The sequence below is a fragment of the Gadus macrocephalus genome, chromosome 13 (assembly GCF_031168955.1).
Source record: "Gadus macrocephalus chromosome 13, ASM3116895v1".
In the NCBI taxonomy this organism is placed as follows: Eukaryota; Metazoa; Chordata; class Actinopteri; order Gadiformes; family Gadidae; genus Gadus; species Gadus macrocephalus.
The window spans coordinates 16,629,438-16,656,716 of record NC_082394.1 but is presented as its reverse complement, the minus strand read 5'-3'; the positions used below and the strand labels follow the sequence as shown (position 1 = coordinate 16,656,716).

The 27,279-nt window shown below is 46.8% G+C and overlaps 1 protein-coding gene across 3 annotated transcripts; it reads right to left on the bottom strand.

The window, feature by feature from the left end:
• Window positions 1–37: 37 nt before the first annotated feature.
• Window positions 38–26,993, bottom strand: tasora (transcription activation suppressor a). Of its 3 annotated transcripts, XM_060069852.1 has the most exons (29): window positions 26,355–26,830; window positions 24,248–24,393; window positions 23,946–24,038; window positions 23,706–23,778; window positions 23,529–23,620; window positions 23,221–23,355; window positions 22,525–22,655; window positions 22,227–22,258; window positions 22,038–22,143; window positions 21,825–21,928; window positions 21,504–21,607; window positions 21,326–21,398; window positions 21,162–21,236; window positions 20,865–21,043; window positions 20,512–20,775; window positions 19,622–19,772; window positions 18,152–18,280; window positions 15,415–15,542; window positions 15,114–15,282; window positions 14,725–14,979; window positions 10,783–12,038; window positions 7,006–7,128; window positions 5,438–5,597; window positions 5,221–5,329; window positions 4,514–4,692; window positions 4,269–4,409; window positions 1,958–2,693; window positions 1,598–1,746; window positions 912–1,122 (listed from the first exon to the last, which is right to left on the bottom strand). In XM_060069852.1, the coding sequence occupies exons 1-29, from the start codon at window positions 26,629–26,631 to the stop codon at window positions 1,061–1,063; spliced, it is 5,631 nt and encodes a 1,876-aa protein (XP_059925835.1). In that variant the 5' UTR covers window positions 26,632–26,830; the 3' UTR covers window positions 912–1,060. The 3 variants fall into 3 exon arrangements, with proteins under 3 accessions (XP_059925834.1, XP_059925835.1, XP_059925836.1); XM_060069851.1 differs by lacking the exon at window positions 1,598–1,746 and having other exon boundaries at window positions 38–1,122; window positions 26,355–26,824; XM_060069853.1 differs by lacking the exons at window positions 912–1,122; window positions 1,598–1,746; window positions 1,958–2,693; ... (3 more) ...; window positions 5,438–5,597; window positions 7,006–7,128 and adding an exon at window positions 8,278–9,493 and having other exon boundaries at window positions 26,355–26,993.
• Between the last annotated feature and the right edge of the window lie 286 nt (window positions 26,994–27,279).

Below are 27,279 nucleotides of genomic sequence, written 5' to 3'. Positions count from 1 at the left end.
TCAGTATGGTTTTCCTTATGAGACAGGCCACAGAATGAGCTGTTTGATCAGAATGTTTTAATACAAACATAACCTTTATGAGTAAAAAAATAAAAGGATTTCAGTTAAAAGAAGCTGCTTGTCTTTAACTGGTTACAGTGGGTTCATCACAGACCCCAAGATGCTCTTCATTGTGTTGATGAGTTTGGAACAAACCAAGAAACTCTTGGTTGTGTTAAATTACTTGGCAGATGGATAAATGAAGAGGGGCAAGGGGCTCTCCGGGGAACGCCCAGCAAACACAGAAAAAGAACAAATGTTGGAAGACATTGAACCCAGACGACCCTTTTCTGCCTCAGAAAATAGAAATGTTCCATTGAAGAGCAGGTGTGTCCAAGGCCTGCTGTACGCAGCCCGAGAATGGCAGGTTAATTGTAGAAAAAGTATTTAAATATAAACGCGTTAGAAGCGCTGTACGAGGCAAACATAAGGACTTTGTACAACAGGGTCTCTTAAGTCAACGGAGCTGGACGGAGTTAGTCAATTAAAAAAATCTGTCTCTTGCCATGGTAAAATAAATATGGCTTCATCTCCCATCGCTTCTCAACGCCCAAATCCTCTTCTTCAGCACAACGCAGCAGGGAATGAACCGGCCAGTAGGGAGTCTACCACCCTCCAACAGGTCTTCACTGGGTCTACCTCCCTCCTCCAGGCCTTCAGTGAGTCTACCGCCCTCCTCTGGGTCCAGGTCTGTACTGGTTTGCTCCGGGGACTCCAGGGTTAGGGAAGTTTCCCATCAGGCTAGGGATGTTCATCTCCCTCCCTGCTTGCTGGAAGTTCCAGAGTAGGCCCCCCGGCCAGACCACCCCGGGCCCCAGGAGATGCCTCATTCCCCCCAGGGCTGCGAGGGGCCCGAGCATGGGGTTGTGGGGGTAGCGCATGGCGGCGGGTGGCTGGGGGAGGAGAGCCGAGTGGAACCGGGGTTGTGGAAATCGTGGTTGCTGGGGGAACTGGTAGAAGGGGTGGACGGGCGTGCGGGCGGGGCCGGGGGGGTCCTGGCCTAGGGTCGTGATGAACCCCGTCATCTTGGAGGCTTGGGGGACCTCCTCCTGTCCCGACGAAGGCTCCGGGCCTCCCTGTTGCCTTGACGACACAAAACAGGGCAACGATGAGGAGGCTTGCAGATGCGATGCCTGGCCATGCTCCACAGTCTACTGCTGCTGTGCGGCGCTTGTGTTAGCTAGCATTGTTAGCTAGTGTGGTTAGCTAGCGTGGTTAGCATGTTAACATTAACCAGACGGAAGATGCAGACTTACCTGCTAGCATGGCTTATATCATGACTAGATTTAGACCTTGCATATGAAAAAAAAAATCATATGTTCGATCCAATAGGAAAGATGAACAATGATGTAATCCAGTGTTTCCCAAGGTATGAGGCACTGAGGGACACAGCAGGGGGCCGCAGGGGGATGGGATGCAAGGGAGAATTTAACGTATTGTAGCGCGGCGAAAAGCTAATCATGCGAAACAAACTAAAAGAGTTGCACACAAAAGCTGCCAACAAACAAGGTAACTAGTGACACCATCTACAGTACATGACCAAAAAGGATGTACTCACTGGCTCGGCCATGGTGCAAACGGCCAAATTTCTGGCCAGCGGGGCTGAAGTTCATTGGGCCCACATTCCAGTTAAGTACAGGTGGATTGAACAAGTTTCCACGAAATTGCACCGCAGCACTAGCGCTATTCAAACCCACACGCCCTATTTTGCATGACGGATCGCCAGAAAAGGAAAGAAATAACATGGTAACTGAAGTGCAAGTAGTACCAAAAACTGTCACAGCATGTGCGTGGGCTTATTTTTTTTACAAAAGAGGGAGGGGGGTGGCTGACAAAAAAAAAGTTTGGGAATCACTGGTTTAATCATTGCTCATCCCACACACACACACACGCACGCACACGGCAAAAGCGGTCCTACCTTGGAGTGCAGGTCTCTATAGGCATAGGCAAGGTACTGCAGATGGGTTCGGCGTCGACCAGACCTCTCGAGCACACGCCCTCTTCACACTCATTGGCGGTTTTCAGTTTGGTGCCAACTGTTGTTATGGCCGACGGCTCCGCCTTCACGCTGATCTCACTCTGGACTGTAACTTTTCCGCCCACTGGCTGTGATGCCCCTCCACGGACTCCCCCAACAGTCGGATGCGCTCCCCCCATGGCGCTGCCCCCGGGCTCCGCTGCCCCTCCCCCGTCTGCCGCCAGCACAGAGTGGATGGAGTCCAGAGTGGCTTCTAAGGCCTTCCTCCCTGGGGTGAGCTGGATTTCCTCGGGTGGTCCGCTGGGAGGGGTGGGGCAGCCGTTGGCTACGCCTTCCCGCCCGTGCTGCTGCAGCTTCTGAGCCCTCGCCTGGCGCTCCGCCTTAAAGTGGGATATGGCGAATCGCAACGCTTCAAAGTCGGCATTGGTCTGGGGCGGCAGGCCCTCGTTAGCGGAGGAGCAGGAGGACGAGGTGGAGGTCGAGTGGGATTTGCGAGAGTCGGGAACCAGCTGGTCGAGGGGAGTCGCGGGCAGGTTTGTGGGGGAGGAGAGGGGGAGGAAATGAGGGCAGGAAATAGGTGCAACTGGGAGTTTGGGGAAGTGGGAAGGAGAGAGTTCAGATACCAGAGCAGGGTCCTCCTGACTCAGATGCCTGTTTAGCACCCCTGGACCCACACCTGGACAAACACAGGACTGTTAGTAACCATAGCATCAGGACCAACACAAGACTAATTGCAACCATGGTAACTTCAACCCCTCTGGAGATGACAAGGCTCAACCCACTACAGGGTCAGAAAGCATTTTTTTTTTTAAATAATCCAGGTTCAAATTTACAAGGATATTTTATAAGCAATAATGAATTTAAATTAGATTTTTTTTTTTGCCAAAACTCATTCACTAATTTGATTGCATAATAATGCATTATTGACTAACTCAAACAAAAATTACATTTGTGGTTCCTCAAGGTTAACTTCTGGGGTTGCTGCTCTTCAACCGTTACATTCTCTCAATAGTCCAAATTATGAACAACAATAACTTGTTTGTGTGTGGATGAAAAATGTTTCTGCTCTATTGTCAGATTGTTCACTTCACAAGAGCATTAAAGGGGTAGTTCGGAATTTTGGACATAGGGCCTGATTCCCAAGTGAGCATTGGTATTCTATATCACTGGAGACCGTTTTCAACACATTTCATTCAGTCCTTCTAGTTGCAGAGTTCGCTCGTGCTAGGCTAGCGCACGGCAACGGGCAATGCTAGCCTGCTATTAAAAACAGTCTTACCCACTCCACAGTACACCCGAGGTAAATCAATTATAACGCCAGACTATAGATTTAAATGTCTGTGTTGATAGAATAATGTTAGAAATAAAACTAACCTTGCATCGCATGAATCATCGAGGGACTACTTTCTCAGCAGAAGCGGAATTTTACTATGTGCTGGTTAGGTTTGTAACCGAATCACGACAGAAGAACGTAAACAGAGAAGCGTGGGACAGAAGCGCAATTGAACGACTAGGCAACATGATGGTTCAGTGTGCTTTTAGAAATTGTAGAAATAAACGGTACAGATGGGCACCACAAAGTTTCCACCAATTTCCAGTGCGAGATCCAGAAAGGACTCAACTGTGGCTTGTTGCTGCTGGCTTGGACATCAAAACACCGGCTCGTACATGTACGGTTCGTTGGATACAACAAATTCCTCATAATCGTCTTCAAAAGCAGATGCATCGCTAACTCCTCCAAACGTGGGCATATCTTGTTAATTGAATACGCTTATAGAATTCCTTCGTTCACTGTACTCTGCGTTTGTAGCAATGACAGCGGCAGGTAACCTAGGTATCAGTCCGCCGCTGCCGTAGCCTACGTACAGGAATATAAACACTGCTGCTGAGACCCCGCAATTCCCTCAAAATGCAATGCAATGCAAGGTTGGTTTTATTTCTAACATTATTCTATAAACAGACATTTAGATTTATAGTCTGTCGTTATAATTGATTTACCTCGGGTGTACTGTGGAGTGGGTAAGACTGTTTTTAATAGCAGGCTAGCATTGCCCGTTGCCGTGCGCTAGCCTAGCACGAGCGAACTCTGCAACTAGAAGGACTGTATGAAATGTGTTGAAAACTGTCTCCAGTGATATAGAATACCAATGCTCACTTGGGAATCAGGCCCTATGTCCAAAATTCCGAACTACCCCTTTAAGCAAATCAATGGCTGGACAATTGTTTAAACTCCTCTCTACAGGAACCTCACCTTCTGGCAAGTCTTCTGTAATTGGCTTGTCCTTGTGGCCTTGGTCCACAACCAGGCTGTTGAAGTTGTGGATGACGTCGTCCATGTTGGCAATGATGATGCCACTACTGGAATATTTTGGGAACATCTCGAAGCGGCGCTCTGATAAACCAAAGAATTCAGAGTTCATAGGATAAGAAACCAAGCCAATTTGATACTTTTTGTAAAATCATACAAACAAAACCTGTGTGTGCATGTGTGTGTACCTGTTAGGAAGATGAGATGTCTGTGCTGGGTGTATCTGGCCTGCAGTTCGATCAGACATTCCAGATCAGGTGATTGGCTTTTAGTCATGTCACAGTGATGGTAGGGAAGGAGCTCTACCATCAGTCGCTTCTGATAGGCTGAGAGCACGTCCAATAGGCTGGCAGCGTCCTTTTTAAATCTGACCAAAACAGACTGTTAGACCTCGACTGAAGTGGTGCGGTATAACAGTCTTAAAAGGAGAAATCCGGTGTAAAATGAATCTGGTATATGTTTATTATGATAACGAGTTGGGATGTTCGTTTGGGAGCAAAAAAGCTCATGCAGACGCATTCTTAAGTTGGCTTTTTTTGGCAGATTCTACCAAAACGCTATAAAAAACAAATAAACTTGAAACGATGGGGGCATATGCTAAGGTAAAAACTAAATCGCTCCTTAACAGCCTATCTATTTGTAGTTCAATTCTAAAGTTGATTAAATAAAACCCCAGAAATGTTTTCCTATTTTTTATTCAGATTCTTCCCTCCCCATAAAAAAAAGAAAAAAAACAGGGTATGAACCGAGACCTGCCTCAAAAATCGATAATTTACCAAACTATTGATTTGGTCTGTTTTCTTTTACACCTCTGATATACCTAGACATATAAAACTGCAGTTCTACTGTATTGTACTACCAACACTAAAACATAACAGCACTAGCATTAAGGTACCTGGCCTGCTGTTTGAGGTTCTTGTGAGTCTTGCAGTGGATCCTCCACCGCCACACGCCTTCAGCTGAGCTCTGTTCTTCCAGGAACATGAGGAGAGCATCCAAACGCTCTGCTCACACACACAAACACACACACACACACACACAGTGTTAGAGGACTAGAGTAGACCTGTTTGTGAAACGTGTGTGTAGCGTGTGTGTGTGTACACGTGTGTTACCATGAGTGATGAAGTGGGGATTTAGGACGAACTCGTCGGAGACAATGCAGCCTCCAGATACAAAGAGCTCATTGTAACTGCCGTTCCTCAGGTCGTCCAGAGAGTCGACACCCACAAACTGGACACAGTCCCGCCTCTTCAAAGACACAAGCCCTGGGACCTGTGGTATGAGGTGCAGGACAGGTGTCACCACTAGGCCTTTGATACATGAACTCCGAAAAGAACTTCAGAGAGCCAGGTCCAGAGATGATCAAGTGTTGCCCTGTCAAACATGCAACACACAACCTGAGATAGGCTGCATCAGACGTGTTCACACATAGCAGAGATACTCTGTATACGTTAGGCGAAGGGTGGTGCCTGGGTGGAGCATGTAGGAGGCAGGACCTGGTTTGCAGTGGAAGACGTGGGTGAGGCTTCCAACTCTGTCAGGCTGACCCTCTTTGCGGTGTGATAAACACTGCATGCAATCAGACGTGTCCGCAATATCAACAGAAGAGTGGAAAAGTTTGAATCCAAAATAGACGCAAGAAGAAATAAGTATGAAGCAGGTACACTTGCGTGAAACTCGCCCGTTTACGCTCAAGGCGCATGATGGAAACGGCATCAAAACATCAGCAACGCGCCCGCTCGCTCGTACTGAATCCTCTAGACCAGGGGTGTCAAACGTACGGCCCGCGGGCCGGATCAGGCCCGCGAACGGGTTTAATCCGGCCCGCAAGATGATTTTGTGAAGTACAGTATTGTAAAAAAAATAAAAATAAAAAAAATAATTATAAAAATCCTTCCTAGCATTACATGGATTGCATTGACTGGCACTGATTAATTTGTTGTACATTAAACTACTGGACAATTGTGTGTAACTGGAAGTCGCTTTGGAATGTAACGTAAAATGATCTGCTATTTTTCAATGAAAGAAACTGCTGTTCTTAATGTGTCCACTAGAAGTCGCAATAGCAATTATGTTAAGCAAGCAAACTTTATACCGGGGCTGAGCAGGGAGCAAGTATAAACAGGTAGTGCAGCTAGCCCGGAGCTACCTTGTCGTTCTGCCTTATACTTCCAACATTATGCGCTTTGGCACTCTCATTGCCCCAAAATGTCTCTGTCAAAAAGACGAAAAGTGGACACAGAGTGCAGAGTTTTCCAAGAAAAATGGTCATCGTCCTTTTTATTCACGGAAGTAAATGGGAAACCTGTGTTTGGTGTGCTCACAGCATGTTTAATTTTACATAATTATGCCATATTTTTACCGGTCCGGCCCACTTGGGAATAGATTATCCTCCATGTGGCCCCTGAGCTAAAATGAGTTTGACACCCCTGCTCTAGACTATACACTAGGGGCCTGGCAGGGTAAACTCCAAAACGGGCGGATTCTGACATTTGCGTTCACACACAATGCCCCTCCGGACATTATCCAGAGCATGTCCGGCTTACAGTGCATTTGTGAAAGGCCTACTTGTGTTCGACAGGTGTCCAGGTGTGAGCAGGTGTAGTCATGTGGGTGACAGGTGAATGGAGGTGTTGGTGTGTCCAGGTGTGTGTCACGGGGGTCCAGGTGTGGGGGTTACCTTGTGGATGTGGGCAGAGATGTCCTTGTTCTGGATCACCACCAGGAACCGCTCTCCTGGACCCTCTTGTTCCAGAAAGGTCACCGGACTTTGTTCTACATGTCCCTGGGAGAGCAGATACTCCTAGAACACACACACACAGACACAGACTGTAAGCGATTGTTCTATTGAGTCTTGTGTGTACAACGTTATGCAGCACACAGGCCTTCAACTATTTACAGCCCGTGACGTGTCATTCTGCATCTGAGGACATTGAAGCAAAGTATACCTTATGCCCGTTTAAAATCTGTTTCCCATAACCAGAGGCCAGACACCGCACCCTAATTACCTTCTGTATGTCCCTGGTCTAGACGGCTGTGATGCTGGCTCTGTATCCCTATAGACTCCCTCCCCATAGGCTGTCTCTCACCACACATACAAGATAACAAAGAGGACATAATAAATAAAAACTATACACAGGGTGTGCCTGTCCAAAATAAGAACATCCAGTTGTTTTATTACAAATAAAACCAGTTGAAGAGATAAAGACAAATAACCTAAAGTGACACAGAAATACAACTCTTTTCTGTAACTGTCTTGTCCGGGGGCCAGGAAAAGCTTCCCTGTTTGTTCCCCTTTATATTTAGACATCAATCCCATACATGGGAATATTGTGTTTCCGTAACCGTAATCCAAGAAAACCCCAAAGCTGAACCAAAGTAGATTTTTTCCACAAAGGTCTAAAAAGATGTCTTAAAAAAGGACCTATTATACTACTTTTCTGTTCTTCAATTCTTATTAATGACTCCTATAGCGCAACCTGACACGAATCACAGCACAAAAAACGATGTAGATTTTCGGGAAACTCTCATCTGGGCGCTTTCAGCATTCTCTGTCGACGCTCGGTTTCGTCCTTCTCCGCCCCCTCGCCCCCCCTCCTGTCAACCGAAATCCGTTGTGATTGGTTACCTTCCTTGAAGCGCGCGCGCGCGGGCAGATTTGACCAGGCATATAGGGGCGTGGCAGGAGTGCCTCTAGGTAGATGATTTTCCGGAAATGTGAACAAGTGAATCGCAAAGTTGTCCCGAGTGTTTAGCGTTCTGCACAGCCGCCCCAGACTGTCAGCAGGGAATACGTCGAAATGCATGTACGTCATTATTTGACACTTTAGTATGGTTAAACAAGACTATCAATCATTATAAAAACGTTTATAGGTCATAAAAGTCGAAAAAGCATAATAGGTCCCCTTTAGGTGCATTTTAACCAATGTCCGTAGAGTCGAAATCGAATACAAGTTAAAGAGGATTCGGAGGAACAGTTAGAAGGTGTTGGCCAGTGGACCTCAGAGTTTGACGTGAAGTGTAGTGAGACAGTGTGTTGCAGAGAGTTTGTGAGGGGAGAGTGCATTGAAATCAGGATATAGGTTGGGACTTGACCATAGGTGCTGCGATGGTAAGGACCAGAGGTTGAAACCGAACAGGGATGCCAGGGTCAATCGAGCTAGTTGGCTTTTAAGTTATAAAAAGTTGAATCTCTCAGGCAGGGTAGGAGCCATATCAAACTCAAGACAGAAGGGGACACAAAAAGGGGTCTCCAAGTCCAATCGGATCGAGCTGTGTTGGTTCATAACCCAGGTCATTCTGGGATGTGGTCATTATGTCAAGCCCACTGAAACGTACTACTTCCTTCTTCTTTTTTTCTTCCTATCAGTGTCTGTGGTTGCCTTGCCACTGGGGGAATGGGTATACCGTGTAGGGGTCTGCCGAGGTTTGGGCAGCTTCCTTTTGCTCTCCATGGCCCCCCGTTCCGCTCTGTCATGACTGATATTCCTCTTGTCATGACCACGTCGTGGCTCATCCTTGTTGGCCCTTTTCGGCTCCCCAACCGTGCCCCTATTTTCCCGACGGGGTCTCGGAGAAGTTTTCTTTTTCAGCACCAAGGTAAAAGGATCACGAGAGAATGCTGAGGGTAACCTAGCTCCTCTCCAGTTCCTGCTCAGAACCAGACTGAGCTGTCCGCCAACCCTGACCCAGCCCTGTTCTATGCCGCCACCTCGCTCATCAGTAACATACCACCTGCATATCTCCCCCCTTTGAACGTCCATGCTAATACCCTGCATCCTCCGCCACTGCATGGGGTTGGGCTCCTCAGACGCACCGATAAGAAAACCCTTGATGCAAGGTTCGGGAAAGTCCCCTGGCTCGTGGACTCCCTCGCCCCAAGTGATTGGCCCTGGGATGGCCCCCAAGAACATATCCCACTTCTTCCCTCCAACTGTCACAATACAAGTGGGGCAAACGCCTGTTTTGCCAATCAGGAGATCCCGCTGCAAAAACAACATGGTCTCCCCTTCAGGCTTATGGCACGTCTCACAGCAGACCCCGGTTCGCTTCCCCCCAGGCCGCCGGGGAGATGGGGGCCCAGGCCAGGAACCAGGCGGGCAAGGGGCCCAGGCAGCACCCCCTGGGCATGGTACGACAGGCCATGGTGCATTGCCCTGCTCATTGCCCTATACAACAGAAAACAAACAATTGAACAAAAAGGATTGACATCATAAAGGGAGCATGTAGGTTAGTAACTGAGGTGCTCGTAAAAAATAACTTCAGAGGCTCCTGACTAGAGATGCACTGATGGAATCGATCAGCTCTTTTGCAGGTCAGACATATTGATCCCCCTGTACTCTAGCAGAGTGGGTTCATGGAGAGGAGGAGGAAGGATCTGTTGACCTAGCTCAGCATTCCCTATCGCAGCGTTGTCGTTTGTAGTCTGTTTACGCCTTAATCAATCCATGTTAGCTAGTGGTAATAAGTTTTCAGATCTACCACAAGGCAATGTGTTGGGTCTTGCTAGTCTTTCTTGAGCTAGGCTGTCAGTAAACTACTTACCCTCTCTGTGGTCTCCTGTTTCAATCCAGTGTCTAATTCCCTCCATTATCATACCATTCGTGGGGACCTGCCATAAAGGGCTTTCCCTTCAGCATCGACAGTGGACATCAAATATAGTCTTGACCTCTGGTGATCATAAAACAGGCCTGTAGTCTTGTTTTTCTGCCCTTTTTCTCCCATTTCCCATAGGCTCCTAGTTAACCATGGCCCAGACGATGCTGATAACTTTCACCATCATGCTCGCCAAGAGTAGAAAGCATTCTGCGGCACTTGTTGATCAAGAACAGAAACTCCCGTAGCACTGATTGGTCCCATAATACAGTTACAATCATAAGAAAAAGGCTTTCACCAGGCTAGAGGCCAGACTGATATGCATAGAGAAACAGAATGTGATCAAGAGGCTCTCATGAGGCTACAGGCTACAGCGATGGCACAGTGTACCCGTCTTCTGTAGGCCATCATCCCGCCAGCCCCTGCACCCACCTACCCACACCCACACCAATGCAAGAATATTCCAAATAACTAAAAGCATAGATGTAAAAATGAGTACTAGTAGAGAGACACCTTCATGTGGTTGACACACAGAAGTAGAGCTGGAGATAGTTAATTGCTGTAGATTTATGAGGTTCTGAGCTGTAGAAGTATAGTGATAGAAAGGCGTAGAAGCATTAGGTTTTGAGCAATAGAGGCAGGGTTTCCCGCAGAAAATGTGTTAGTTGAGGTGTTGGGGTTTGCCGTCAGAATGGGGGGGGGGGGAAGGGGGTAAAGCTGCTGTAAAGTGCTGTGGGAATCCCTGAGAGGTATAATGATAGAAAGGTATGATGATAGCAAGGTGTAGAGGAACAAAGCTGCAGAGGTATCCTGAGAGAGATGTAGAGGTGTGAAGTAGTGTTTGGTGGAGAGGTATACCCACCCTGATTTGGTCGTAGAGCAGGTCTTCTGGCTCAGAGTTGTGTACGTAGAACTGGACCGAGTTCCTCTTCACGTCCTTGATGATCTCCACAAGATTGCTGAACACCTCTGGCTGCAGTTGGCTGATCAGGGAGCTGATGGCTCCTGGCGGGGGAGCCTGGCACAGGCCCAGGCCCGAGTCAGGGTCAGGGATAGGGTCAGGCTCTGGGACAGGGTCAGGGCAGGGTCTGTCTCTTAGCACAGACAGACTCCCTTCACCGTCTGCATCCACCAGACTGCTGCCGATGGTACTGCTGCTGTTGCCAAGCAACCCAGGCGGTTGCTGGGGACACCAGGAGGGTTGTGTGGGTCCCAGCAGGGGCTGGGGACGGGCTTCACAGGGTGGAGGGTGTTCTGTGAGGGGCTGGAGGAGAGGAGTGCTGAAGCCTGACCCACTGCTGGGTCCAGACTCCACCTCCTTCGCAGATGACATCACGTTGTGACCAAGGGGTTCTGAGCTACTGCAAATGCTACCACTACCGTCGTTTGCACTAGCTCGCATTCCGGCCAAGAAGTCAGAGATACTGCTAGCTAGTGTCACATTGGTTTCAGTCCTGCAGACTTCAGCCAGGCTAGAGTTAGCCAGGCTATCAGTACCTGTAGCCTGAGTGTCTTGCAGTAAGCTGCTCATGTCGTTCCTCAGAGAGCAAACAAATTCTTGGATCGGCGTGCTGGTGCTGAATAATGACACGTACTGAGAAAAGCCTGCTAGCCTCCTGCTAGGTGCTGCAGGGGGGATGGGTTCTGTTGAGGGCGTGTGTTCTACAGACCGTGCAAACGCTGTGGATGGGCTGTGTTCTACAGAGTGTGTGCGTGCTGTCGATGGTTTGTGCTCCGTAGAGACTGTGCGATGCCTGGGGTTTGTGCGCAGTGTGTGAGGCCGGGCGCTGCAGGTGATGTTCACCTCCTGCAGGAGGTGCTGTATGTCCAAGGAAAATACTCCCAGGTTCTCCATCACAATACCGTCCACGTCCTCGAGGAGAAGGGGAGCAGGGGAAGGGGAGGCGACGGCCGGGGCTCTGGGCTCCTCCCTCTCGTGTTTTGATGATTCCATCCTCACCACCTCCTCCTCCTCCTCCTTCTCCTCCTCCTCCTCCAACAGTGCCATTTCCTCTCTTTGCTCCACCACCTCCTTGTGCTGTGGAGAGTTGTACGGAGAAGGCGTGTGCGTGGTCTCCGCAAGAAAAGGGGTTGTATCCATGTTCTGGCTGGCAACACCTGCCGGAGAAAGGGATGTGTCATCTACACGGATACTATAGCACATATTCAAACATTAGGGAGGAGAAGCCAGAGGATTATTGATCCCCAAACTTAGATTTTACAATACGCGCAACAGCTCTGCTTGCCCGCCGTGCTAGGTTCCTGAGCTAGCCACATATGATTAGTTGAAATTAGGGATGTTTACAAAAAAGGGGTTTTGAGGGTCTTGTCTGAAGGGAGGAAACCCATTTCTAAATTGTAGCTGCAAGCGGCCTAAATAGCTGTTCACAGCCCAAGCTTCAACACTCACCCCACTGACCCCCTTTCCCAGAGAATCACCAGGGCGTGTCACGTCTAAGGCTGAACGATTAATACAATTTGCATCTTAATGTAATAGAACACGATTTGTCCATTGCAAAAGCTACGATTTTTTGTGATTTGTTCCTCTTACTGACTGGAGAACGGTAAGATTCATAATTTTTTTCTTCTACAATAAAATAGTTAAATAAAGATGTTCTAACATCAATTCGTGCATCAATTCATCTCAGCACATAGCCCTGGCCAAAAGGAAAGAGCAGTTTATATGTTGACTGCTTCCAATGTTGTGTTGGTCATACTATAGAATAATTTATTGCTTTTTTAGTGAATAAACAGAACATAAGGAACTCTACAAAGAAAAATCACATACTGAATCGCAATATTGGTCGAAATAATCACAATTCGATTATTTCCCCAAATCGTTCAGCCCTAGTGAAGTGGGGTTAAGAGATAAGTCTCGCGATTTGGAGTGAATCCAAGCAATGGTTCGACACTTCCCCTATGAGGGAAGTTGTGCACTGGTTTGGTTTAGCGTAGCGTTTTCTTTGTTGACAATGACGTAATTCATGAAGTTATGAACACCAAACTTGGCCCACTTCAAAATCATGTGTTTATTGAGTTGAAAGGAAGGTTTCCTCTGCTTTCATTTGGTACAAACCATGTTTATGTGAATAGATTTGTAGATTATTTTAAGTGGTGTTTTAAATTGATCTGAGTGCTAGAATTGAGTCAAACATAGACATACTGTATATGAGCCCAGGATCAAGATAGAAACCTGATACAATGTTCTATAGGCCAATTCCTTCCCTTATTTTGGGCTTTATCATCGTTAGTGTTCCCAAGCAGTTTATAGTGTCAAACATATGAGTGTCGTTTGTGGGAACGTCATAATAAAAAAAATAAAAAAAAATCTTGAGTTGAATTATTATGGATTATTACACGGCTCTTCTCAATGCTGTAGACTGCTCCATTCACTTTCATGGGCCTTCCCAACGTTCAGCTGTCAATTATTTGTTTATAACACGGCTCTTCTCAATGCTCACGTCCAGCATATTTGACCGCTGTCAAGGAAAGTGGATTTTTTGCGTCCGATTGGCGTAATCTGTATCACTCCGCAGTCCGGTAATTTATCAACCCCAGCGTATTCGGTTGCTCAGCGACATCGACGACTTTGGCGAACAATTTCTATGCTGATCAACGCTACGAATGATAACAAATACATTGTAAAAAGGGACACACTGTGTGAAGTTATTTTTTCATTTTGGCAAGTAGCCAGTACTAATAATACCAATACTCTTTGGCTGGGATGCAATGATGAGGCATCAGACAATCAAGTCATTTAAGCCTTAATACATAGGTAAAAAGCACCAGAGCAGGTTGCTAGTACCATGGACAGTATCAGAACGATAACCTGTTGAACTAAATGGTGTGGTAGGCTACACCACGGGATGCATCTGCAGACCACTGCCACATAAATAAAGGTAAGACGTGATATTAATTGCTTAAGATTTGCTGGTGCAGTGGCGAGGTCCTTTGTGGTTTTTGCACTCAAGTGGTCGGCTGTTTTAACTTGCAATTGATAGTCGGTGGAGTCAGTCTCTTGTTGACACAAAGTGACTTTTGGTCATTCTTGCTTTGCTTGATTTCTGGAATAATTGTGGGGTGGGGGGGGTCTATGAGTTTTGGTCAGAATGCCTGATGTAGGCTAGATTGGATGGAATGCGTGTTGTGTATTGAGAAAAGCAAGCTCATGTGATACAGCGTTCAGCTGTGCAACAAATATTTTTTTCTTAATCAATCTTGACGACTTTTGTAGGGGTTTGCCCCTTCTGAACTTGATTACGCAGTTAATTTCCTATTCCTAGCTCCTCTTGTTTATGTTGGTAGCTTAGCCATGTCATGTCACATTGTCAACATTGGATACATGGAGCAGATTATAGTGGGTCATATGTCCAATACTTTTTGGAAACGTTTTCTTCATAAAACGTGCCAGACAGATTTTGCATACATTTTATTCCTTAGTAATTAGCTACATGGGTATGCCGTCTTTCAGAACCTTTCATTATATGCACTAAAGAGAAAAAAGAGTGCATCCTCATTGTAACCAGCACTTCTGAAAATGCACTTCCGAATGCGTCTCTGTCCCCAGCACAATTCAAAACAAACTGACGCCCGTGCCTAGTTGAAATGTAAAAATCACACAACTAGTGGGAGGAAACCATTGATCAGAATAATCAGCTGTAAATTGATCATTATGTTAATCGATTTGATTCAGTATTATCAAATACTATTTCATATTTACAAACACGAGACCTGACACACAGACAGACAGACAGACAGACAGACAGACAGACAGACAGACAGACAGACAGACACACCCTCTTACCTGCCGGTTGCCAGGGGGCGGGGGGCGGTAATTGGACCTCGACAGAGCCAGTCTGGAGCTCGTTAAAGGGACAGGTGGTGAAAGGTCCTGGGGGGGTTGAAGGAGGGGGGGAGGTAGGGATGGAGAGCTCAGGGGAAGAGGGGGGAACAGTGCTAGGGGCCCCAGTGGAGTTGCTGGGGTCCCTGGCCGTTTGCGAGAGGCGGGGGTCCCGGGGGGTATGCACCTGTTGCTGGCTGTACTTGTCACAACAGACACCTGAGGACACATTAACAGACACCCATTTAACCATCTCACCTGGTGGAGAGCCAGACCTCAACACGTCTAACAGGCAGACAGACATATAGACAGCCTGACGGATGTATAGAAGAAGGACGGTTAGAGAGTCTGACCTGTAATGGGGATGAGAACCCAAGGGATAAGGTGTTCTTTGTCTCCTCCTCCCCTCCTCTCTTTCTCTTCCTCTTCCTCTTCCTGGGCCGCTGCTTGAGGAGTCAACTCCCCAGTGTGGGAGCCCGGGCTGAAGCCCTCCATGCTGCTCACACTTCCACCAGTCTGCACCTGGATACAGGCACACACACACACACACACACACACACAGACACACAAATATTTTTGACTGCAAGTCAAATCTATTCAAATGCATTCTGCAGCTGAAGGACAATGGGTTAATGACAGGGATCGAAAGCTCACCTCCAGTTCCTGGTGTTTCCGAAGGTCCAGGTCACCGCTGTCGGGCAGACCCAGCCTGCCAGCAAGCCTGTCACGCGCTTCCTCTTCTGCACCACTCTGAATGGCTGCTTCACTGTGTTGGTTGAGACCTGAAAAAAATTATAGAATCCGTTCAAGAAGGCTTCTACAGATGCATCATTAAAATGGTACCGGCCAAGTTAACGAAATCCACATGAATTTTTTTTCTACGATCCAAGTACATTCTGAGGTGAAGTCCCATCAACAAAACCTTAGAAACATTTGGGTTTTAAGACTCCCTGGACTGTAAAAGTAAATTTTACCAACCAATTAGGTTATTCTATTACAGTATGCACATATCCGTAATAACCAACAAGGTATTTCTACGTCAATAAACACATATCCATATCAACCAAAAACGTTCCTCTGTGTCAGTATATACAATCTATATCAAACAATAATCTTCTTCTTTGTCAGTATATACAATCCACATCAACCAATAACGTTCTTCTGTGTCAGTATACATCCATATCAACCATTAAGGTTCTTCTACGTCAGTATACACATGTCTATATCAACTAGGGATGGGCAAAATGATTCTTTTCCGGGAACTAGTTCTTTCAGTTCTGTTCACTGTAACGATTCGTTTGTTTGATTTCTTCGTTTTGATTCGTCCGTTACGTCAGATTACGTAATTTGGTAATAAACCTGCTTCCTTTAAGCATAGTAAATAGAAAAAAAAATCCTTGTGTCCACATAAAATCAAATCAAAATAAAGTGCAATCTGAGGCATTATTCCTTCTTCTTTTTAACATGGATAGCAAATAAAATAAAATAAAAACTGTCCAAAGGAAGCACAGCAGACCTGGATTTACAACTTTAAATTCAGGATGACTGCATTGCCTGGGGAGAGTTTAGAGTCTACGCTCTCACTCGGCAATGCAGACATCCTCATCTTTATTTTTTTCATCAAGTATCGTAGCGAGATACAGTTTCCGTTGTGTTTTATTTGGCATTTTGTAAATCCATAGATTTCTGTTGGAAGACTCAATGCTCGTTGACCGGAGACCGGAAACCGAAAGGGGGGGCTGGTTGTAGTCTTTTCGCTCATTTCTAGCCCTACTGTTGATACGGAGAACCGAGCAAAAAGACTACAACCAAACATAAAAAGCCCATTCCCGGTTCCGGCTCCGGTCGGGTTTCCGTTTCAATGGGATTTACAAAATGCCAAATACAACACGACAGAAACCGTGTTTTGCTACGATACTTGATTAGGAACAACAACGAACACCACTTACCACTCGGTGAGTTGCACATTTCTGAAAACGGACGTTTAGTGTTGTTTTAAGGACAGGTTTGTGAATGCCCAAAGCCAGCCATTCTGAAGCAGGCAAGGGCGATTTGAAATCAGCCAAATACCCGAGACAGGACCAAAAGTCAACATTTCGGTGTGTCAACCAGTATATTTCATCATACACAAACCAGAAAGGGGGCTCAATGTGCTAAATACCGGAATTGACCTTTAAACATGCGCCGTACACGTGAACACACTTTTTTTCTTCTTTTTTTATCAGCCGATCCGCGGATCACTTGCGTCCCAAACCGTGAGGGTTGATCCGTACAGTTCACGGGTTACCCGTGATCCGTTGCACCACTAGTATGCACATATCCATATTAACCAATGACGTTCAAGCCGTGGTCAACATAGCTTTTCCTGCCGTTTTGAAGATGAAAGAAAATGATGACATTATTCCTCAGAGAAGGTTGATATTGGGCACTGATTATGAAGATGCCTTGAAAAGTATTTTAATAAATTAAGCATGAACTATAACCAGGGGCAAGAACAATTGAAGGGAAAGGCAGACAGACAGATATACAGACAAACCTGACACACAGGTAGACTGTTACACCCCTCTTCACCCCACTGGCCTGGCCGTGGCCGTGCGATGGTCTTTGGGAGGTGCAGGGGCACCATCGAGTTAAAAGTGCACACTCCAGCCTCAGAAGGGGGCTTGCTTTCTGTGTTTGCTGCATCAGTGGAGCTGATTAGCAGCACCTGAACCGCTCATCAAGACTGGGGTTGGGAGCGACAGATTCCCCTTCCCATGGGGGATGCTTTTGGTCATGGGACTGCTGGCTGGTCGTGCCGCCTCCCTGGGATTTGTCTTTTCTTGTCTTTATGTTTTGGAGTTTGTTGTATATCTTAATGTCATGTCCTTTTCATATGTTTCTGTAAATAAATCCCACTGGTTGGGTTTTTGTAAAAGGTGTCCTTTGATGATTGGGGTCAAGGGTGGTTTGTTGTTAGCCCCAGTAGGGCCAACTAGAGGTGGGGTGCGAGACAGACATACGGAGCCATACAGGTAGATGCTGTAGGATTTAAGTGTTCCCTACGCGTTAATTAGTGAGAAGGGAATTGACCACTTGAGATTTATTGTGTGATTTATTGTAGAAGAGCATTCCCAAAGCATGCACAATTATTCTCTCTTGAGAAACTCTCGGGGCTCAATTATGTTGGGGTTGTATTCTTGTGAGAAAGCTGTTTGCCAGTGCGTTGCGAGTTGAAGCAATACATCACGACAAGGGCGAAAGGCGAGGTAACCTCCGCCTTCTCTGGAGCAGCTGAGAAAGGGAGCTCCGTCAGAGACAGAGTGCTAACAACGGAGTACTAATCATGGTTCATTACAACAGACAGGCGGAGGAGACAGGCAGGTACAGACAGACAGATAAACAGGCAGACCTGAAAGAATGTTGAGAAGCTTGTTGGCAGCCTCAGGTCCGTCTCTTCGGAGATCCACGTCCTTCAAAACCCCTGAACCAATCACAGAGGAGAGAGAGCAGCCGGGGGCGGGCTTTGGGCTGCTGTCAGCTAGAAAGAGAGCACGGGAGAATGATTGGTTGTATTGTGTGTTTTCTTTTTTACATTAAAAGGGGACATATTATACCACCAGGTGGGAATGTGATTAGCAGTTACAAGCCATTTGAAAGTCTGCGTCTTCTGACATCACTATTGGGTGTGTCCACCTAGATGTGTGCTGGATAGATGAGCGACGTTTGCTTCCGTCCACTGGGTAGGCTGGTAGACTGATCTATCCAGCATACATCTAGGAGGACACGCCAACTAGTGATGTCAGAAGAGGCAGATTGTCAACGTTTAACTGGTCGTCGTTCATATTTCTGCTGACCCCACGTTCGCAAAGATCCAAGTTGGGGCTCAAGAGACACAAAGCAGAGCTGCCTGCATTTACAGTTCCACGTCACGTTGACCTGAACACGAGGGGGCTCCGCGCCACTTCCAAGCAAAAATAGTAAAAACTCTGAAAATGAACTGCTGAAAAGCGGTTGGTGTATCGCAACCAACAGGCTTAATGAAACAAAAGCAGCCTATGCATGCTCCGTGCTCAACCAATCAGCGATCACTTGCCACAAACTCTTGCAACACTGTTGTAGTATTGCTGGCGTTCTGTGTTGCTGGTAGACGAGTACCACATCGGAAAAATACGTCCATTCCTTACACAGAAGGAAACCTAGGTTGTGGTCCAGGCTCTTGTACTGCATCTCCCTTCTGGCTGGCCTGCCTGCATGCGCCACTCGTCCTCTTTGGCTCATCCAGATTAAAGAAGGCCGACTATTTCCTAAGTTCTCCTACACGACACGTATCCCCGACATACTGCACTGGCTACCTGTGCCAGCCCCAATCCGATTAAGGACACTGGTTCTTGCCTACTGTGCCGCCAACAGATCAGGCCCCTCCGCCATCCAGGCCACGGTCAAACCAGCACGTCCCATACGCTCCATGACTGAGAAACCACTTGCTTCTCCCTGACTACGTCAGAACCCAAGCAGCCGCTCAAATCTTGATTGTTCTGCGTCCTGGCTCGACAATTGTGGCACAAGCTCCCCGATGGCCTCTAGCAATTATAAGCAGTGGATGAGATTATTATTGAAGTTGTACCCACGTCAATGTTTGCTGCACTTTTTTGGTGGTTTATTTTCATCGTTGAATAAAAAAGCCAAGTGGTAGAAGCTAGACTCAAGAGTCAATCAAGAGAAACTAAACTCCAGAAGCGAGATGCTACAACCTAAACTCCAGAAGCAAAATGCAACAAACTAAACTCCAGACGCTAAATTCTAGAAAATAAGCATTAGAAGCTAAGTGAATGTTGCCAAGTGTAGGAAGCTGAGCACTAGAAGAAGGTCGCACCCTCACCTGTTAGACACGCTCCTGGCTCTTCCCCTTGGCATATTCTTTTGAGCGATGGGTCAGTGAGCTCCTCCAGACTCCTCTTCCTCCCCTGTGGTGCCTCTTCCTCCCGGGCTCCTGCTGTCCTGGGGTCACGCACACTGCTCCTCTTGAACACCTGCTCCAACAACACACACCCCAACCTCTGCTCCATCAACACACACACCAACCTCTGCTCCATCAACACACACACCAACCTCTGCTCCATCAACACACACACCAACCTCTGCTCCATCAACACACACACCAACCTCTGCTCCATCAACACACACACACCAACCTCTGCTCCATCAACACACACACCAACCTCTGCTCCATCAACACACACACACACCAACCTCTGCTCCATCAACACACACACCAACCTCTGCTCCATCAACACACACACCAACCTCTGCTCCATCAACACACACACCAACCTCTGCTACATCAACTTCATTTAAACACGTCCGCTGTTCTATTTAATATGTCAATAATATAATAATAATAGTAATATGTTAGTACATAGTCAACTTCAGAGACCTGGTATGTGTTTATAACGTATGGTAAGAACGTGTCAAAGTGTTGGAATATAGTAGCTAAAATGTACTTAGTAAATGGTAGTCGCGCTTAGTAAAGTAAAGTCCCACATACCAACAAGTAGCAAGGTATAGTAAACATGGACTGTAACAATGAATGGATTTAGCATCTGTGACGTCCCCCATTGGCTTAAACATGACCGTATTGAGGGCGTTAATGAGCCTTCTATTGCCTGTGCTATTTTTCGAGATCGATGTGACCAGCAGTGGAAAAGACGACGCGTGGTTACACAGAGTAAAGTGCGTCAAAGCACGGTATGGTGTAAAACGTGTAGGAACCTTCAAAGGGATGGTGTGCTCAGGGACTGGCTCCGCCCCCGGCTCCGTCAGTGGCTCCGCCCCCTCCGGCTCCTCCTCATCGGGAGGTGGGTGGAGCTCCAGCAGGCGGTTGGCGTGGCCCAAGGGGAGCTGGTAGAAGACCGGGCTGTAGAGGTAGGAGCGCAGGTAGCCCTCCATGTTGAGACGGTGGTGTTTGGGAGCCGGAAACAGCTTCCCTCGGTCATCCAGCTTACAGTCATACACTGGCGTGGGGTAGGCCCGCACCTGCACAGTGTCACCACATCACAGTCATATAACAATACAGTCCATCGCGGTCGTGTACATCTTTCCATCAGATTATCCTATATATGTACCGTGCGGTCCCTCCTGCCGGCCAGGTAGAGACCAGCTTGTCTCTCCACACCAGCCGCCAGCTCGGTTGGGGGGTTGGCCCGGGCCTTGACCAGCGCGTGATGGAGCGCTGGGACGAATTGCCCCAGCTCCACCCCCCGAGGTACAAGCCCCGTGGCATCATAGGAGGACGGACAGCCTCCTAAGGAGGAGACATCTCATTAGCATTCTGGTGTGTGCGCGCGCGTGCGTGCGTGCGTGCGTGCGTGCGTGCGTGCGTGCGTGTGTGTGTACGTGCGTGCGTGCGTGCGTGCGCTTACTGGGTCTAGCCATGTCTCTGGACTCTGGGAAGACGAACAGGGCTTGAAGACATCTCTTCCACAAGGCTGGTCTCTCTGCAACACATAATGGAGGTCACACACACACATATATATTCACATTTACAAATATACACTATGCATACGTGTGACGTCTGATGCCCTACCAGGAGGCGCGGCCATTTGGACACTGGAAAGCAGGATTAGGAAGCCACTATCAGGAAGTGGACATAATAGAACCTGCAAAAGACACACGCATACACATTACAAATAACAGGTCTGGAGCGGGAATTTCAACCAGTCCTACCAGGAGGTACCACCAGTCCTAACGGGAATACGACGTACCAGTTTCCTCTCCTCCAGCTGCAGCAGTAGTTTGCTAGCGTCGGGTCCCGAGCCCCTCCGCTCCGACGCCTCCAGCAGACTACAGAACCAGCCGCTCTTCACCACTACACACACACACACACACACACACACACACACACACACACACACACACACACACACACACACACACACACACACACACACACACACACACACACACACACACACACACACACACACACACAGCTGGATTTTCCACTAGGGCTTCAGGGGTCAGTGTTTCACCCCACTGACATTGTTTTGACCTCACTTTCATGGCTGCAAGTCTTTTGACCTCACCTTCATGGCTGCCAGTGTAGAGGTTCCAACAGAACAGAGAGGCGGGGAGGTGCTCGGTCACATGGTTCAGACTCATCAGCCAATCAATCTCCAGCTTTTCTGGTCTGGCAGGAACAGAGAAAAAGGCCAGTAGTTACTTGAGCTGAGCAGGAGGATAGACATGAATGGCTGAGGGGAGGAGGAGGGGACTCGTAGTGGTCCAGTGTTACTTACAGGCTGCAGGGCAGGAGAGGAGGGGAGAAGGAGAGCAGGGAGAGATGGAGCAGGTGCTGTTCTCCTTTCACCAGGGCCCCGCTCCACACCACAAACTGAGCACGCTCTGACACACAAACACACAAACTCTTGCATTATTCTTTCGCTTCAAATGAAAAGTCAACAACATAACAGCTGGGCTGGGCTTACCTTTACTACCGCCTGCTGATTGGCTGTTCAATCTGTTCGTCAAACAAATCAAGAAAGGGGATTAGTTAGTGCTAAAGAATCACTTACTTTGACAAAAACATACTGTTTTTGTCATGGAAGTCAAAATTATGTTTATTGTCTCTATGATATAATATCTAATAAAATACAAAAAGTGCAAAAAGGGAAGTGGTGCCCCAATAGAGGAGCGAAATAAACGATGTTACTTATTGCTCAGTTGGAGCCAGTTAACCGTGCTATAGTTGTTCATATCATCGTTGTAACTGTTGTGTGGAGCTACCTGAGAGGGGGGAGGGGCTTGCTTGGGAGCGGGGTATCTTTTCCTTTGAACGAGTAAGAGACCACAGCGTAGGGACACACCTGTCGGGGCTGCGGTCTCACCTCGTCGAACCAATACTCGTAGAAGTATTGCTGAGGGCACAGCAGGCGGGTGAACATTCAGTAAAACGCATAGAAGGAAGAAGGCAATAGCAACGAGAGCTGCCTTGTTCCTACAGGATGTCATGTAAACTACCGGATGGGATGGAGCTAGAGGATGTGAACTACAGGGTGTGATCTTAACTACAGGAGGTGAGCTACGCTACAGATGTGATATACATTACAGTATGTGAGCTATAGGACTTGATGTGCACTACAGATTTGGATGTAAACTATAGGATTTGATCTACACCACAAGACGTCACCTACAATACAGGATGTGATGTTGTATACAGGAAGTGATGTGAGCAACAGGACATGATGCGAGATACAGAATGTGATGTGGGTTGCAGGATGTGATATGAGCAACAGGATGTGATGCGAGCAACAGGACATGATGCGAGCTACAGGGTGTGATGCAAACCACAGAATCTGATCTGAGCAACAGGATGTGATGGGAGCATTATTATAGGATATAAACCACAGGACGTGAAATACAGGAATTGCTTTCCAGGTAGTGCGCTGCAGGAAGTGAGCTAGAGGGACCGCGGAGACGTACCTGTGTGAGCTCGAAGGCACGGTACGAGGTCAGTGAGGTGACCTTGCTGGCATTTTTGGAAACATGGCTGTCGAAGCGCGGTGTGGGGTCCAGGAGGTTCTTAGACATACTTTCATAGATGCTCTTCACCTTCCCCTGCACACACACACACACACACACACACACACACACACACACACACACACACACACACACACACACACACACACACACACACACACACACACACACACACACTAGGGTGAGTCAGAGAATCGCTGACACAATGACAGATATTTCAGATTAGTGGTGTAACCTTTGACCCTTACCTTCATGACCTTGAAGATGAGGATCTCCCCAGAGGAGCCAGGGCTGAAGGGGTTGTTCTGGAGCAGGTCAGAGAACTTTGACAGATACACTCCTGGACACAAAACACATAAAGTATGAGAGCGGGTCTTCCTACTCTAGCAAGGGGGTTAGCAGGTTATTGGAAGAGGGGGTCAAACCTTTACTGGGGTTCCCCAGAGCCGTGACCCAGCTATGTCCCGTCAACAAGCCCTTCTCACACATCCACGGCAGCTAAACACAAGTCACATTCTGTTACCCCACAGTAAATAAAATACATTTGCTTACCACACACACAGTCAATACATTTCACACCGTTACTATAGTCAATAGATTAAATATAAATTTAATCTAAATACTGTTACCAAACAATCAATAGATTACATGTGTGTGCATGTTACCTTGACAGCATCAGCTAATAAGAAGCAGTAGCTCTCCTCCAGCTCGTTCTCCGTCCTCCCTTCACTCTTCATCTCCTTTCTTTTCTCCACAAACTAACACACACACACACACACACACACACACACACACACACACACACACACACACACACACACACACACACACACACACACACACACACACACACACACACACACACACACACTGTTCATCTTATTCTGTTTTGTCCACCCTTCCTCCATCATAGTCATCCACTCCTCACCACACCATTCTCGGTCTGCTGTAAACTCCTCCTCCTCACCTGTCCCTCCAGCACAGCATTGTGCACCAGTCTAGGCTTGCTGTAGGTGAAGCAGAGTGAGGAGCTGCTGTCCTTGTAGCTGGACGTTAGGATGGTCAGCATGTCCTCAAACTCCCTGGACTCGCTTGACACATACTGGAACAGAGCTGCACACAGACAGACGTGTAGTTAGGCAGACAGACTTGTAGTTATTTATTTTATTTCACCTTTCTTTAACCAGGTTAGTCCCTTGAGGTTAAACATATTTTAAGAAAGACCTGACCAAGGAGGGAGTTAGTACATGAAGTTACACATACATTAGACACAACAGATACAACACATCCAAACAATAGCACAGATATTAGTAAATAACGACTATAATTCCAAAGAGTTTGTGCTTCCCTGTTAAACCACAGCTTGCCATGTGCTGAAGCAGAATTTTCTTCTGCAGTCTATTCCTGTAAGTGTTGCTTTAAGTAAATGTATCAACAATGGATTCTCCAGATGCATTTAATGTTTTAGATTTAAACAGATATATACTGGGAATTTACCAACTTTCTTTGTTGGTGTGGACAACTGTTCCTTCACTCCTATATATTTCATGTCTAAGGAGGAATTCTCAGCTTCAGATAAGTCAACGACCCCAGGCCTTTGCGCTGATCCTAAATTGTTGATAAAATCTGAGACATAGCAGTTCCATTGTAGTCGCATAGAAACAACAATAAATAACCCAGTAACCCCCTATAGTTTCTTGGGGGGAATAATGTTGCCTTGTCCTAGCATAGCAGTATTGTAACAACATTAGCAGTGTCTGGAACTACAAGAAACGTATGGTGGGCGGCTGGGCGCAGACAAGAAGGTTTTACATTGTTTTGGTCAACACACTTCCCGAAGCCATTCATGGACTTCGCCGATTCGACTCTGTTTTGTCCACCCTTCCTCCATCAGTCATCCACTCCTCACCACACCATAACCGAAACTCTCGCTAAACTCTCGCGAGAAAACGTAAAGTGCGCCTAAATCGGATGTAAACAAACATGGTGGACGATGTTCGGTGTTTACAATGAATAGTCATATTAAAATCGATATATCCATGGCTAATTTTTGATGTCATTGAACCTACTTGTTGAATCAGAGTTATATATAAATAAAAGCTACTGCTTTACTGCAAAGCTTCATAACCATAGAGCGCAATCATGTTTCACTTAATTCTCTCTAGCTGCACCCTTTAAAACCATGTAGTCCTACAGGTTCGAATACATTCTTTAAATAATTTAAACAAAACAAAATACCAACATCAGAACAAAGACCATGACCACTAACCAATCTAATTTCCAGACATGACATCTAGGGTTGCCAACCCTATTAATAAACATTAAGAAAATGATTTGGACATTAATGTTTTGGTTAATATTTTCCCATATCGCTCTTGAAAAGAAATGTATATTTGCGCTCAGCGTTTTCGGATCATATATTGGAGCACCTCAGACTACATGATTTAGTGGGCGCCGTGTGGTGTGTACGTTACGCAGCATCACACATCTGTCCCACTGTACATGTCAAAATCACCACAGCTGGCTTTCAGCGAGAAAATGAAATAATGGAAATTAAATATTCAGTCTTTAAAGTAAACTACTTTGAAATCAATCCACTTCTCACAACCCCTTTCTCATTTGAACTTCACGTCTCCCCATCTGTCACCTTCCCCAGAGCCCACTTCACGTCCCACCAGCACAGAGGAGATACTCATACCCCGCAGCTGTACTACCAGTCCCCATCTACAGGTAGCCGTCAAGTTTAGGTACACATCTAGTTGATATTGTTAAATAGTCAACGGCTCTGCTAAATGAGTCCACAATGCAGGTTACCAAACATACTCTGGAGGCTCTGGTCTAATCATCTTGTGTGATCTGGTAAAAAAAAATCAAGTGTGGATGCTGGTCCTTATCTTTTTCAGGGATTATATGAATTAAGAATCCTAACAGAAGTCCTCCCTTTCGGCAAATAATTGTAACATTTAATAAATCGCAGGTAACAGGAAGACGTTGAATAAACGCCGATGAGAATGGTAGAGGGGATACAGTGTTGTTATTAAAACATAAGCAGCATGCTGTTTTGCTAGGCACACCTCTCGTCTCCTTGTTCTTCCTCGGGATGTGGAACTTGAGCGGCTCCATGGGCATGTGTCTGAGGTGCACCGGGTTCGAGGCCGAGGACTTTCTCTCCGACAGCTTGGTTTCCGGGCAACTCAGAAGGTCTATAACCTCGGACCCTCGGTGATCTGAAGCCGTTGGAGACCCACAACTGGGACTCAGTCCGCCATCTTGGCTGTCGGCGGCAGATCTGTTGCTAACGTTACTCCCCGCGGCAGACGGGTTTCTCCGTCCACTACGTGCGTCCTCCATCGTCGAAGCATCAAGCGATAAATAGTTCTCTCATTGGCCGTTACTTTGTCTCTGGTCTCCAGCCGTTGTCGCAAGTTGGCAGGGCTGTTATCCAAGGAACCATGCTCCGTTCCCCGAAATGAAAACACACTGAACTCGGGAAACACACAGCTTCATGCAGCCAGGCAGCTGATTGGCTGAGGGTTCCGGAGCACAGAACACGTGGTTAACCTTGAGTACCATTGTCAAACAGCGACACCTGGGGGCCCAGAGTGGGGGACGCATTAAAGGGGACATGAAAACAACACTTTTCCAGGGTTTTGGGGTGTTGTTTTGGGTTACTGGTGCTCCCACACGCCTACAAACCCACGCATCATCTCACTCATGATTTCACGACCAAAAACATTTCCAGAAGACCTGGAATTGTAATATTTCCATATAGTCCACAATCATGCATCAACATTTTAAATATCTTTTTGGTTGTTATATTTGCAACAAGGGTTTACAAATAATAATTACATGTGTCCATCTTAAAACAACATTTTCAGAAACTCATTCAAAAACTTATTTGCAATGTGAGAAATGTAATAAACGAGAATATATGAGAATGCTGGAACCGTCCACATCAATATCTTTAAGACATGTACAGCTTTGCAAAACCATGTGAAG